The sequence below is a fragment of the Balaenoptera ricei genome, chromosome 3 (genome assembly GCF_028023285.1).
Source record: "Balaenoptera ricei isolate mBalRic1 chromosome 3, mBalRic1.hap2, whole genome shotgun sequence".
NCBI lineage: Eukaryota > Metazoa > Chordata > Mammalia > Artiodactyla > Balaenopteridae > Balaenoptera > Balaenoptera ricei.
The window spans coordinates 62,815,960-62,831,243 of NC_082641.1; the positions used below are offsets into that span (position 1 = coordinate 62,815,960).

General features: G+C 39.4%; 1 protein-coding gene across 1 annotated transcript in view; it reads right to left on the reverse strand.

Annotated features, from left to right (window-relative positions):
• Positions 1-3,156: 3,156 nt before the first annotated feature.
• ARSB (arylsulfatase B) overlaps positions 3,157-15,284 on the reverse strand; it is a 177,461-nt gene continuing 165,333 nt past the window's right edge. Inside the window, exons 7-8 of the mRNA XM_059916626.1 lie at positions 6,717-6,839; positions 3,157-5,941 (exon numbers count right to left, since the gene is read on the reverse strand). Coding sequence (XP_059772609.1) covers positions 5,676-5,941; positions 6,717-6,839 — 389 coding nt within the window. The 3' untranslated portion in view covers positions 3,157-5,675. The remainder of the gene's footprint in view (positions 5,942-6,716; positions 6,840-15,284) is intronic.

Genomic DNA, 15,284 nt, shown 5'->3' on the forward strand with positions numbered 1-15,284 from the left:
CAAGCAGGTGCCCCTGGGAAGGGCCCTTCTCCTCTTTCTGGGTGTTGGGGGCCACATATTTCCATCACCTGCATGCGTTAAACCCGAACCCTTTTGCTCAAGCCCTGGCTTAAGGACCAGGGAAAACCAGATGCGCCCTTGTGAAGCCCCAACAATAACGTTTTCATACCAAACCCGCCGCTTCCCTAACAAATCAGAGGCTCCTCTAATCAAATGTAAAAATAGTTTATATAGAAAGAACTCACTGCTCTCATGGGTGTAAAAAAACAAGAAGCAAAAATTAAGGGAAAATGAATTCCCTTGCCGGGCGCTAAGGTGCATTGTCTCTGACTCTGAGTCCCCTCCACCTTGCCTCTGCCCTTTCTGGGACCTCCTCCTCCTGTCTGCTGTGTCTCCCATCTGTGCTCCCTGGTAGGTGAGCTTCCTGGGAGTGGGGTCTGATCCAGTGCACCCATCCAACCCTGCTGCCATCAGCTGCCCTAGTCCTAGCCTCCACAGCGTGGACTTGAATGATCCCAGCTACCAAATCCTGGCACATGGGCAATCCGAGCTTTGATTCATTTAATGTAAATAAAAACACAATAAGTCCTGTTCACCCAGGAGGGGAGGAGAGTATGTGTTTATGTTTATCCCCTCTGCTCTTCTCTGCAAGACTCTGGTGTGAATAAGAGGTTGGTGCCTAGTAGCTGGTTTGATTGATGGTACACTGGCCCTCTCTGTGCCCAGGTCCCCTGTTGAGACCCATGGAGAGGGAGGGAGGGAGGGGGAGAGGAGGGAGAGGAGAAGTTATGCCCCTTTAGGGTAACATTCCTGGGATCATCTACAATTCGTTAATGGGATTAAAATCAAAATTACCAAAAATGGCAACATTTTATTTATCTACCATCTTGAGTCTCCAATGAGACCTCAGCTGGGCACAATGGGATTTGAAAACCAATCTGGGAAGTGGGTCACTTCCTCTCTTAAAGGGGTGTAAAAAAAGGTGAATGATGGCTAACTCTGGGTGGGTGGCTTATTGATTGCTTAATTTTCTTTGATATGTGTTTTCTGTATTTTCTAAAATTCTTACAGTGATACATATTATCTCTATTATCAGAAAAATAATAACGGTTATTAAATGAAATAGCTTAAGCTCAATGACTGGTTACTTGAGTGAATTAGTTTGAGAATGAAATTGTCTCTCCAGTTTCCTGATGGTCACAGAGCCCTGACGTCAGGCCCAGGACAGTGTGAGTCACTGCTCTCCTCCTCGACTTTGGGCCATCTGGTGGGTGGCTCCCATGGCAATGGGACAAAGGTGAAAGGGATGTGGCAGGTACCTCTACGTCAGTCAAACCTACCTGCTCTGGTGATCGGTAAGGGTGATGCCAGGGTGAGCAGGCTGGTCTTGGAATGGCCTGAAAATTAACCAATCTACACAAGTGATGACTATTCTCTACTTGGACAAAAAATAGATTTTAAGTTTAAGTGGTGATTGGGAAGGATAATTACTACTTCAATACATTTAGTATTGGCTGGACTATTCTTAAAAACTGTTGAGCTAGAAATAACTTGGTACCACAGAATCCAATCATAAGCCCTTTAGGGCCAGAGGCCATGTCCTCAGTCTTGGTTGTGTCATTTCCTGGTCTCTACACCCCTCCCCCAGCACTGATACATGGGTGTGACTCCTTCAGGAACACCTGGGTAGCAAAATCTCAGTTTAGGAAATCTAAATCGATGTATTCAGGTTTTGTAAATACAGAAACCTAAATTTGTGTTTTCAAAAGGATTCACAGAAAGGTTTCATCAAATAGATTTCCTTGCAGCATTTAAAATGTTTTATGTACAAATGTTTGTGTGTTCCAGGTACATTTTTGTAACTTATAAGTATGTAGTGCTCTTTTTGTTCTAAGGGCAGGTGTTTTTTGTTTTAAAGTACTTTTTAATTAGGTATAACATATAAACTGTAAAGTGCATTAAGTATACCTCTCAGTGAGTTTTTACATATGGATACACCCATGTAAAGACCACTAGATCAAGATATAGAGCATTTTCTAAACCCCAAAAGGTTTCAGCATGCCCCTCCCTAGTTAGTATCCTTCCCCCATAAGGAAAGCACCAAGCTGACTTCTATCACCAAATTAGTTCTTTTTTTTTTTTTAAGACTGAGCACAATCTCAGGCTATTTTTAGCACGCTATTATTTCTCACTGTTGTATTAGAATTCAGTCAGTTGAGAGTCAATCAACCGACATTTATTGAACATCTACTATGTGCCAGGAATTGTTCTGGACCCTAGGGTTATAAGAGAAGTTAGGGATTATCTACTTCAACCCATCACTTCATCAGGTAAAAAAAATGAGGCAGAGAGAAGGTTAAATGATTTGTCCATGGTCATTCTACCAGTAAAGAGAAAAGCTGGATGCTTTTTCTACTCTTTCTCTTCAAATAGCAGCATTTGATAAATGCATGTGGACTTGATTGTACAATCAATTCCCCAGGAAGCTACACTTGTCCATTCTCCTCTGTTGTCTGTGGTGGTGTCAAATAGGTCCACAAGTCTAACACTTCCTTTAAAAGGTGGAGCCTAATTCTCCTCCTCTGTGTATGGGCTGGACTTAGTGACTCCTTTTTCAGGAAGTGAAAAAAGGTGGAAGGGACAGTGTATGATTCTGGAGGCCAGGTCATAAAAGGTACTGCAGCTCCCTCTCTCTCTCTCTCTCTCTGGATTTCTGGCTCTGCTGGAAATTTGCTGCCATGTGTGAGGATATGACACAGCCCATGGAGAGGCCCACAGGGCAAGGAACTGAGGCCTCCAGCCAAGAGCCTTGTGAGTGAGTCACCTTGGAAGTGGGTCCTCTAACCCCAGTCAAGCCTTCAGATGACTGTAGCCCTGGTCAACTGCTTGACTACAGCCTCATGAGAGACCCTGAGCCAGAGCTACCCAGCTAAACCACTCCTAAAGTCCTGACTCTCATGTAATGTGTGATGTAACAAATCTTCATTGTTTTAAGCTGTTAAATTTGGGGGTAATTTATTATATAGCAATAGAGAACTAATACACTCCCTTATTATCACTTTATATTTACTCTGACCCTCTCTTGACCTTCCTCCAATATCCTTTTTTATAGTTTGTGTCTTTGGGGCAATGATGGACACATTTTTTTTAGCTCTGATATTTTTTGCTATATTTATTTATTTAATAGCTTTCTTGAGTTATAATTCACATACCATAAAATGGGCCAACACATTTTTGAAATTGTAGTTAAAAACTACACATTTTAACCATTTTAAAGTATACAATTCAGAGGCATTAAGTGCATTCATGATGTTTTGCAACCACCACCACTATCCAGTTCCAGAACTTTTTCATCTCCCAAATGGAAACCCCATACTCACAGCTGACACATTTTCAAAGATAAATTTAATTTTTTGTCCCCCAAATCTGGCACAATCAGGTAGTAAAAAGAAAAACAAAAAACAAAACTTCTTTAAAGGTAAACAAAATCAGAGAGAAACACCATTAATACTTCTAATGACAGCATATGAATCTGTTCACATTCTTGTACAGAATAAGAAAGTTCAATGAGTACATTCTATTATGGATAACATAAAATCTCAAATAAAAGTTTTACCAAAAACTCTGTCTTTAAAGTTCCCTTTAGGTCCATCGAGTGCAGAACATCCACATCGTACATAGCGATCAAGGAACTAGAACTGGGAACAGCTGCTGGGACAGCAGGGGGAGCAAATAGGTGTCATGTAGTGATGTCCTCCAATCTTATAGTATTAATGGTACCTACAGTCCTGGGGTTAGAAGGATCCAGAAGGAACCTCTGGGCTCAGTTAGTTCCTAATATCCGCCACAGGTATGGGAGTGAGAGTTAGTAGCATTTTGGCCAGCTGCATGCCAGCCCAGGAGTAGGGTACAGGTTGGTAACAGGTGTCATTAGTTCTAGCACCATTTCTTTCCAATCACTGTATTTTAATACAAGTTAGTCGTAACCGGAGAATACTGCTACTGAATTGAAGGATGGCTGTACCATGACCTATATCATACGGCTTGGTAGTTTTAGTTTCTAGTGTCCTCTGCAGAAGAGAACTGAGGATTATTGGCAGAAGAGTATCTTCAGTAGGCATATTTTTCTCCCCTCTCCCTCTGAGAGGACATTACAACTTCACTGTGGCGTGTCCTAGACTTTCCAGATATGCAGACTGTGCTCCTACCCCAGGAGGGCAGCTCGAGAACAGAAAAGCGACAGTTGGAAGATATTTATATTCAGCCCCGTATTCAGCTCATTGGATTAGCACCTTCCATGGTGTGAGACTTTCTCATTTACTCATTTGTTCATTCATTCATTTATTTTTTTAAAAGTGTATTGAGTGTCTTCTATGTACCAGGCATTGGTACCAGTTTGACACTCCTGAAGCTAATCTGGACTGGTCCACATTAGTAGGACATTGGTGGGGCTAAGAAAGAGCTGGCAGGTCAAACTGTGCATCCTCCTTCCCCAACTTCAGAACCTCAATACAAGCAGTAAAACTGAGAGACTAAGAGAAACGTGGATGTGCCTTCATCCGTGTTACCAAGGCCCGGTATCCCGGATGCCGGCCATTTCCTTTTTCAAATTGCCTACTTGCATCGTCCCAGGACAATATTATCCTTTCCCAGGGTTTCTCCTCACTGCTACCAAAGAGCAGTGCAACTGAATATATTATGAGACACAGCTACACTCATGAGAATAAACTAGAAAAAAAGTCACCAAGCAGATGACAGAGACCCAAGCACTGCCATGAGCATGCCCACAGAGCCAGACGCACTGCCCTTTCTGGGCGGGGCTCTAGCTTTAGTGTCAGGAGCAAAAGGAAGGCAGGCCTCAGCAGTGTTCCAAAAACCAGTGGTGCGCATAGTGGAGAAGCGAAGCAGCCTTCCCAGGCATGGGATACCTGAGTCAGAAGAAAGGGTAGAAAAAGAACCACAAAGGGAGTGGGGTAGCAGGCAGTCCAGACAAGATGCGCAGTGGCTGGAAAAAACTGGGGAAAAAACAAATTTCTTTATTGTAAAAACCAGAACCAAGGAGTAGGCCTAGTGCCACACTGATCTTAATAATGCAACGAGCCTTACGCTCCATGACGGGATGAGTGACGAGGTGAGTGAAGACATGCATGAGCAAGGGGTGAACCAAGCCGGGGTATTCACATGGGATGCCTAAACACGATCTCTCACAGACAGAGAGAACCCCTGGCCAACAGAACCATTAACAACTGTCTGACCCTTTCATTTTGTTACAAGAAATGTGAATCACTCCAATAAAACCCAGCTATGGGCAGAGGGAAATCTAACATCTGACTTGTGAGGCAAAAAGAGCCAGCTGCTCCAGGTTCCAAGACTCAATAACTTCCTCTTTCAAATCGTGTTCCCTGCTGTCCCACGGCTCAGGAAAGAGGGAATGAAGCCAGTCACCCTCTCCTCTAGACACACGCCCCAGTCAACAGCAGAAGTACTCAGATTTTATCAGCATCTCAAATGTACTAGGGGTTGAAATTAGACACCTCAGTGTGGTTTAGGAGCAAGAGAAGGGCCAGGTGAACCTAGGTTGGGAGAACAAATGAGACAAGAGTCATAAAGTAAAGGCCTGAAGTCCAACTCGCAACAGAAAGGCTTTCTAGCTGCCCCTTAGGTTGCCTGAAATCCTACATCCAAGGGCCCCAAGCCCCAGTGGCCTTGGGATCACAGCGGGGATCTTGTGCTGGGAAGTACACGGGCACCGAGTGTTTCTGGTAGAACTGCAGACGGGAAAGGAGCTGCTTGACGATATGAGGATATTCTCTTGACAGGTCATGCCTTTCCTGTGGGTCCTGATCAATGTCAAAGAGCCAGTAGGTCTTGGTCGGAGGGTCCGAGGAGGGTATCACGGAAACATTATATTGAGATGGTGGAGGAAACCAGTAACCACAGCCTGGCAAAGAAATACAAGAGTTTATTGGAGGAGGAGTATTGTAGGCAGGTTCTAATTTCAAGCAAGGAGTCTGGGGGACAAGGCTGAGCTCTGTTGTGGGTATGGACACATAAAAAAATCTGGCCCTTGATGCTATGTCTAGATCTGTCTCCGACTCTGACTTCTGGGGCTTTAACTAAACATGTCTCATGTGTGTGTGTCTGGGGGTGGTGGTGGTAGTGGTTATTTTTAGTTGTCACAGTGACTTGTCGGGGGTGCTACTGCCATTTAGTGGTCTGGGACAGGGATACTAAAATATCATAGAACGTATGGGACAGTCACAAACGATGAAGGATTGTCTTGCCGCAAACGCCAAGAATGTCCTCATTATAAACATTGCTTAATTGCATCACAATCTTAACCATCATACCACATGCCATAAAAATATTTAAAGGATGTCACTTCTAGAGAATGTGCTCAGGGGAAGCAACCTCCTCCCCCTGCTATACCATTGGTTGAAGATGTAGCTTTCAGAGATGCTCTTTGCCAGCTAGAAGTGCTGTGCTTGACGGCCGTGCATATCTGAAACCCTTATTTTCCATGAAGCACTAGAGCTGCATTTCTTCCTTTTACCCTCCCCCCACCTCTACAGTTAATTCTTAATTTTTTAAAATTTAGGACCAGATGACGCTCCTTCCCCTCATTCAGCAGCCCCAGAGATCATGTTTTGCAAAAGGCAGTTGCTCTTTGGTAAAATTTTCCTAGCTGTTCTAGTGGGAAATGTTAAGCCTTCTACCTGGGTAGCCCGTGAGGAGTTTCCAGTTCCTGTATCTAATGGCAGCATGGACAGATGTGTTGAAGGCTGAATATTCTGGAAGGGAAAAATCATCCTTTGCCGGAACCATGCTGTTCCCAGGACCTGGTGAGAGGGTTTGGAAGAATTAGATCACTGTTACTGGAATGTGTCGTTATAAATCAACATTTTACATCCCTCTTGCAGAACAGTAGCTTTTATTCAACACTGGAGCGTAAATGTGGATCCTGCCACAGAAATGAATCTTCTATTAAATATAAACAGAAAGCTCCAGTTACATTAAACGTCAGTCATAAACCACCACTAATATAAAGGAAATCCCAAAGAGATTAGAACACTAATTCATCCTTAAAACCACTATGTTCTGCCTACGTACAGCTGGCCACATGCAGAACTGTGTTCTGTGACAGCATATGGGGTGGGTTCTTTGGTAGGTTTTGTTTTTGCTGTTAAATGGTTGAGTTAAATCCATTCTCTGTGTATACTTGTACACCTATGCAGATAATGTAATACATTATAAAATGCACATTTTAATGGAGTCTGTCTCAAGCTATGAGAGTTCAAGCATGCCATGATAAATCGTACATACATTTATTTTTTTAACCACACTTATGAAATCTAAAAGTAAGTGAGCAATGCTCAGGTGACTATTCAGATAAGATAATTCTGGTATATAAATTATTGGTTGGTATCATGGATTATATTAATTTATCATCTTGAGGTCTTATATTAATTGATCATCAGGTTTTGAGGGGAACAATTAATAGTACCTGCTCCCTCTTCCCCTCTTGACTTTGGAACCAGTTGAGAGGTAGAGGCCAGAGAGATGGAGCTAAAAATATTGCTTTTGTTACTGATGAAGTTGATTGGAGATAACATAACTTCAGATCTGTGTCAGAGAGGCCTTGCTAATGATTGACCCTTGTGTGTTGACATATATCCCGGGGATAGGCTGGCTCCAAAATTAGACAGACAAAAGGGTCTGAACTGAGCATGCTCAGTTCCTTCTTTCAGATAACTTCCTTCTGCGCCTGCTTGTGGGGAGGAGCGAATAAGGTGAGAGAGATCTGAGTTCTACTCTAGTTGAAGACCCTGGTGGATCCCTGAAGGCAAGGTATGGAGGTCCCCACCTCACTCCTACCTGTGCATGTTTAAAAGCCTCAACTTAGGGCTTAATTGTTTAATATTTAGTCTGTTTTAAATCCACATTTATCTGTCAACTTTTCAAATATGGTCATAGCAATCACCTTGGGTGTACTTCCAAAGGCTGTCAGACTACCTGTCCAATGACTAATAGCTGTAGTGTGTGATGTGTCTGTAAAAGTGCCCTCACCACCATCTGTCCAGCACCACCATCATGTGATAAAGGACTTTGGGAGTGCCCTCCACCCCGCCTGAGCGGGACTTCTGTGCTGCACGCAGTTTAACGCGGGAAGCACCGTCAGTGGTGGAAAAGGCAGGGAGTTTCATTCTTTTGTCAGTCTTGTGGGAATGACCTTGGAGAGGCATACTGCAGACTGAGCCAATAAACACTGGTGGTTTCAGACCTTCAGTCTTAACAATCAGTACCAAAAAATCATCAGCGCCAAAGAGGAAATCTTTTGGACTTCTTGTTTCTCTGTTTGCTTGTGGCTATTTTGGCTCCAATACAAACGGATGCTTCTAGCGATCGAGGTGTACGAGGACGGCTACCATAGGAAGTATGTTCTTAATATACAGACTGTGGTAGAACTGTGAGCCCTCATGATTTACTACTCACAAGTTTGTATATAAAGACCACATTTTGATAGCAAAGAATGTTAAATAAAACAAGTATGCTTTGTGAACATAAACAAAGGAAGGAAATTTAGCTGTCTCAGCTATACTTATATTTATATACATTTATTTTTAAAACAAACAGGAACATAAAATACCTAAACAATAAATAAGTCTAAGACTAAATGATGAAAGATGCTGTTATCTCAACTTAAGTTTTTTCATTTTGAGAAATTAAACAAAGAGCAAAGCACAAAGAATAATATAACTAACACCCTGTGAGCTGTCACCCAGAATGAACAGATGTTAACAGTTTGTCATATTTGCCTTTTTTTTTTTTTAAATAAGGGAAGTAGGACAATTAAGATGAAGTGACAGACTCCTTCTTCTCCATCCTCAATCCCAGTCCCTTCACCCACTGCCCCAGAGGCTGCTGCTGTCACGACTTCAGTGCGTCCTTCAGCCATTTAAAAATACAGCAACACATTATGTGTCAAGGAATAATACACAGTAGTTTTATACTTTAGAAATGTACATGTATGTGTTATGCTATACATATTTTGCAGCTTGCTTTTTCACTCACTACTGTGTTTTTAGAGCTCAGTGATTATGTATGTATATATATATGTATATGTATGTATGTATATATATATTCTTTTTAACTATTTAATATTTCACTACATAAAAATACCACATTTTATTTATGCATTCCCCTTTTAATGGGAATTTAGGTTACTTTACTTATTTATTTATTTTTGCTATTACAGTTGACCCTTGAACAACATGGGTTTTTTTTTTTCAAATGATCCTATTTTATTTTTATTTATCTATTTTTTACATCTTTATTGGAGTATAATTGCTTTACAATGTTGTGTTAGTTTCTGTTGTATAACAAAGTGAATCAGCTATATGCATACATATATCTCAATATCTCCTCCCTCTTGCATCTCCCTCCCACCCTCCCTACCCCACCCCTCTAGGTGGTCAGAAAGCACGGAGCTGATCTCCCTGTGCTATGCAGCTGCTTCCCACTAGCTATCGGTTTTACATTTGGTAGTGTATATATGTCCATGCCACTCTCTCACTTCGTCCCAGCTTACCCTTCCCCGCACCCCGTGTCCTCAAGTCCATTCTCTATGTCTGCGTCTTTATTCTTGTCCTGCCCCTAGGTTCATCAGAACCATTTTTTTTTTAGATTCCATATATATATGTTAGCATATGGTATTTGTTTTTCTTTTTTTATTTAAATTTTTGAATTTTATTTATTTTTTTATACAGCAGGTTCTTATTAGTCATCAATTTTATACACATCAGTGTATACATGTCAATCCCAATCGCCCAATTCAGCACACCACCACCACCACCCCCTGTGGCTTTCCCCCCTTGGTGTCCATATGTTTGTTCTCTACATCTGTGTCTCAACTTCTGCCCTGCAAACCGGTTCATCTGTACCATTTTTCTAGGTTCCGCATACATGCGTTAATATACGATATTTGTTTTTCTCTTTCTGGCTTACTTCACTCTGTATGACAGACTCTAGGTCGATCCACCTCACTACAAATAACTCAGTTTCGTTTCTTTTTATGGCTGACTAATATTCCATTGTATATATGTGCCACATCTTCTTTATCCATTCATCTGTCGATGGACACTAAGGTTGCTTCCATGTCCTGGCTATTGTACATAGTGCTGCAATGAACATTGTGGTACATGTCTCTTTTTGAATTATGGTTTTCTCAGGGTATGTGCCCAGTAGTGGGATTGCTGGATCATATGGTAATTCTATTTTTAGTTTTTTAAGGAACTCCATACTGTTCTCCATAGTGGCTGTATCAATTTACATTCCCACCAACAGTGCAAGAGGGCTCCCTTTTCTCCACACCCTCTCCAGCATTTATTGTTTGTAGATTTTTTGATGATGGCCATTCTGACCGGTGTGAGGTGATACCTCATTGTGGTTTTGATTTGCATTTCTCTAATGATTAGTGATGTTGAGCATCCTTTCATGTGTTTGTTAGCAATCTGTATATCTTCTTTGAAGAAATGTCTGTTTAGGTCTTCTGCTCATTTTTGGATTGGGTTGTTTGTTTTTTTGATATTGACCTGCATGGGCTGCTTGTACAATTTGGAGATAAACATTTTGTCAGTTGCTTTGTTTGTAAATATTTTCTCCCATTCTGAGGGTTGTCTTTTCATCTTGTTTATGGTTTCCTTTGCTGGGCAAAAGCTTTTAAGTTTCATTAGGTCCCATTTGTTTATTTTTGTTTTTATTTCCATTTCTCTAGGAGCTGGGTCAAAAAGGATCTTGCTGTGATTTATGTCATAGAGTGTTCTGCCTATGTTTTCCTCTAAGAGTTTGATAGTGTCTGGCCTTACATTTAGGTCTTTAATCCATTTTGAGTTTATTTTTGTGTATGGTGTTAGGGAATGTTCTAATTTCATTCTTTTACATGTAGCTGTCCAGTTTTCTCAGCACCACTAATTGAAGAGGCTGTCTTTTCTCCATTGTATATTCTTGCCTCCTTTATCAAAGATAAGGTGACCATATGTGTGTGGGTTTATCTCTGGGCTTTCTGTCCTGTTCCATTGGTCTATATTTCTGGTTTTGTGCCAGTACCATACTGTCTTGATTACTGTAGTTTTGTAGTATAGCCTGAAGTCAGGGAGCCTGATTCCTCCAGCTCCGTTTTTCTTTCTCAAGATTGCTTTGGCTATTTGGGGTCTTTTGTGTTTCCACACAAATTGTAAAAGTTTTGAACAACATGAGTTTGAAATGCATGGGTCCACTTGTACACGGATAGTTTTCAAGAGTAAATACTACAGTACTACAGGATCCGAGGTTGCTTGAAACCATGGATATGGAACTGTGGATACAGAGAAACTATGGATACAAAGATTTGACTATAAGTTATACGTGGATTTCCAACTGCACAACAGCACAGAGGGCTGCTGCCCCTAACCCCCACATTGTTCAAGGGTCAACTGCATAAGCTATCCTACAGTGAACATTGGTCTTCAAGAGTCATCTCATCATTGTTGGCCTTTTGTATTTTCAATATACATTTTAGGATCAGCTTGTCAATTTCCCAGACAAGCTGCTGGGATATTGATTATAAAGATACTGACTTCAGGGATCAGTTTGGGGGTATTGATGCCTTAAAACATTGAGACTTACAGTTCATGAGTATGGTGGATCCCAACATTTATTTAGGTTTTAAAATTTTTCTCTTAATAACATTTTATGATTTTCTGTGTAGAGGTCTTACACATCCTTTGTTAACTCCCAGTTGGTTGATGTTTTTTGATACTAATATAAATTCTAAGATATATTTCACATTCTGAATGTTTGTTGCTAGTATATAAAAATACGATTGACTTTTTCCCATACTGACCTTGTATCCAGTGACTTTGCCAAATTCATTTGTTAATTCTAATCCTTTGTTTATAGATTCTTGGGATTTTCTACACATGATATTGTGTCATCCGCAAATAACAACATTTGTTTCTCCCTGTATTATCTTTACATCTTTTAATTTCCTTTTCTTACCTTATGACATTGAACAAAATCTCCAGTATAATTTTTTTTTATATCTGAATCACTTTACCACACACCAGAAACCAACACAACACTGCATATCAACCACACTTCAGTTAAAAAAAATATATATATATATAGCATCTATGGCAAAGTAAAATAGGTGGTAAAATCCAGTATAATTTTGAATAAAAGTAGTGATAGTGCAAATTTCTGTCTCATTCCTGATTTCAGAGGAAAAAAAAGCTTTTAATAGTTTACTGTTAAGTATGATGTCAATATAAAATTTTTATAGATACACTTTATCTGATTAAAGAAGATCCTTTCTCTTCCCAATTTACTAAGAATTTTTATTTTATCATAAGTGATTGTTAAATTTTATCATATGCTTTTTCTGCATAATATGAGAATATCATATAATTATTCTTTTCTATCCTTTAATGTAATGAATTATATTTATTGATTTTTAAATACTAAACCAACCTTGCATTTATGGGATAAACTGCTTTTAGTCATGATGTTTATCCTTTTTATATATTGCTGGATTCACATTTTGTTTATGACTGATTATATTTGCCAGCAAATATTTACATTTTAAGATTTTTGCACCTATGCTCAACACAGAAATTGCTCTAAAATTTTTTTTGTAATGTTCCTATCATGTTGTTGAATCAAGGTTATATAGGTTTTATAAAAGGAATCGGGAAGTGTTCCCTGAAGAGTTTGTGTAAAATGAATGTTACTCCCTAAATATTTTGAAGAGTTCATTTGTGAAGCTATCTGGGTCTAGAGTTTTCTTTTGGGGAAGGTTTTACATTATTGATTTTTTAACAGATATAGGGCCATTCAGATCTTCTATTTCTCCTTTTGTCAGCTTTGATAAATTGTATTTTATTGGGAATTTGTCTAGTTCATATAAACTTTTGGTTTTTAAATTCTCTTTCTAATGCCTGTAGTGTCTGTAGTAACACCATCTTTTCATTCCTGATATTAGCAATTTCTCCTTTTCACTTTTTTCCCATGATAAATTTTGCTAAAGGTTAATTGATTTTGTTAGTTTTTTCAAACAACCTATTTTTGAGCTTTAGATCCTCACTGTAGTATGTTTTTCTATTTCATTAATCTCATCTCTTATCATTATCCTTTCTTCCCTCTATTTTCTTTGGGCTTAATTTGCTGTTTCTTTTATAACTTCTTGAATAATTGATTTCAGCATTTTTTCATTTCTGATATATACATTTAATACTATAAATTTTTATCCAAGCACCAATTATTTTTATCATACAAGTTTGAAATATGCATCTTCATTATTCAGGTCAAAGTATTCTCTAATTTTCATTGTGATTTTCTTTTGGACTCATGATTTATTTGAAAGTATTGCCTAATGCTCAAATATTTAAGAATTTCCTAGTTATCCTTTTGTTATTAATTTCCAGTTTAATTCCATTATGGTTAGAAAATATATTTCTTGAGTTTTAAAAATAAACTTTTAATTTTAGAATCATTTTAGATGTACAGTATATGATTTAAATCCTTTGAAAAGTGTTGATATTTGCTTCATGGCCCAGCACATGGTCAATTGTGTACTATTCCATTCTTACTTGAAAAAACATGTATTCTCAAGTTGTTGGGTGCAATATCATAGTTTATTAACTATGCTGTTCAAATCTTTTATATCTGTACTGACTTTTTGGTTTCTTTGCTTGTTCTATCAGTTACTGACAGTTATTTTGAAAATCTTTCACAATAATTTAGAACTTGTTCATTTCTCCTTTTAGTTCTGTCATTTTTTGCTGCACACATTTTGAGACTATATTATTAAGTGCTTATAAATTTAGAAGCAAAATTCTGGTTGATCGCCCCCCCCTTTTAAAAAAATATTTATTTATTTACTTATTTATTTGGCTGCACCGGGTCTTAGTTGTGGCACACGGGATCTTTGTTGCTGCGTGCGGGATCTTCCTTGTGGTGTGTGGGATCTTTAGTTGCGCCATGCAGGATCTTTTAGTTGCAGCATGCAGGCTCTTAGCTGTGGCATGCAGGATCTAGTTCCCTGATCAGGGATTGAGCCCGGGCCCCCTGCATCAGGAGTGTGGAGTCTTAACTGCTGGACCACCAGGGAAGTCCCTGATTGTTCTTTTTATAATTTTGAAAAATTCCTCTTTATCTCTAATAATGTTTTCTCTCTTTAAGTCTACTTTGACGTATAGATATTGCAGTATTAGCTGTCACTGTTGTTGTTAGTCTTTGAATAGTATGTCTTTTTCCATCTATCTTCACAGTGTTAGGCTCATATGCAATACAAAGAAGTATAAAAAAGGGTGTGGTAGGCAGGATAATGACCACTAAAGATGCCCATGGCCGAATGCCCCCGGAACCTGTGAATATGTCACCATACTTGGCAAAAGAAACTTTGCAGATAGGATTAAGTGTAAGAACCTTGAGATATGGAAATCATCCCAGATTATCTGGATGGGCCCATTCTAATCACATGAGTCCATAAAAGCAGGGACTATTTTCTGACTATAGTCAGAGGGAATTTTGGCCAGAAGAAGAGTGAGAGAGATTGCTCAAAGACAACTTTGCTGCCTTTGAAGATGGAAAAGGGGGCCATAAGCTAAGGAATATGGACCACCACCAGAAGTTGGAAAAGGCAAGGAAATGGATTTTATACTAGAGCCTCCAGAAGGGAACACAGCCTTGCTGATACATTGATCTTAGCCTTGTGAGACCTGTGTTGGACTTTTGACCTACAGAACTGAAAGATAATACATCTGTATCATTTTAAGCCACCTAAGTTAGTGGTAATTTGTTACAGCAGCAATAGAAAACTAACACACAGGGGCTCTGTTATTTGTAATCTTACAAATTAATTAGGAGGAAAGGAGATTATACATGAAATGGTTAAATAACAACATGATATAGAATATGATTAAAATCCAACAGTAAATATTATAAAAAGGTCATGGTAGGAAGAAGTTGGTGAAGGCTGAAGCACAGAGAAAAGATTGAGGAAGGAAGTGAGACTTTAGGTAAAGACTTGAAAGATGTATCCCTTTGTTATCTACCACTCCTCCCCGTTTCTAGTGTACAACAATATAGGGTATGGCCTAAGTCGGATTCATCTCTATAACCCCAAAGCTTAGCCCAGCGCCTTGGCACATCAATGATAAGTGCCCAACAATGCTTTACTGAATCAACAAATGACTAAAAATTGGATAAACTGGAGGTAGAAAAGGGAAGTTTAGACTGCAGAATGA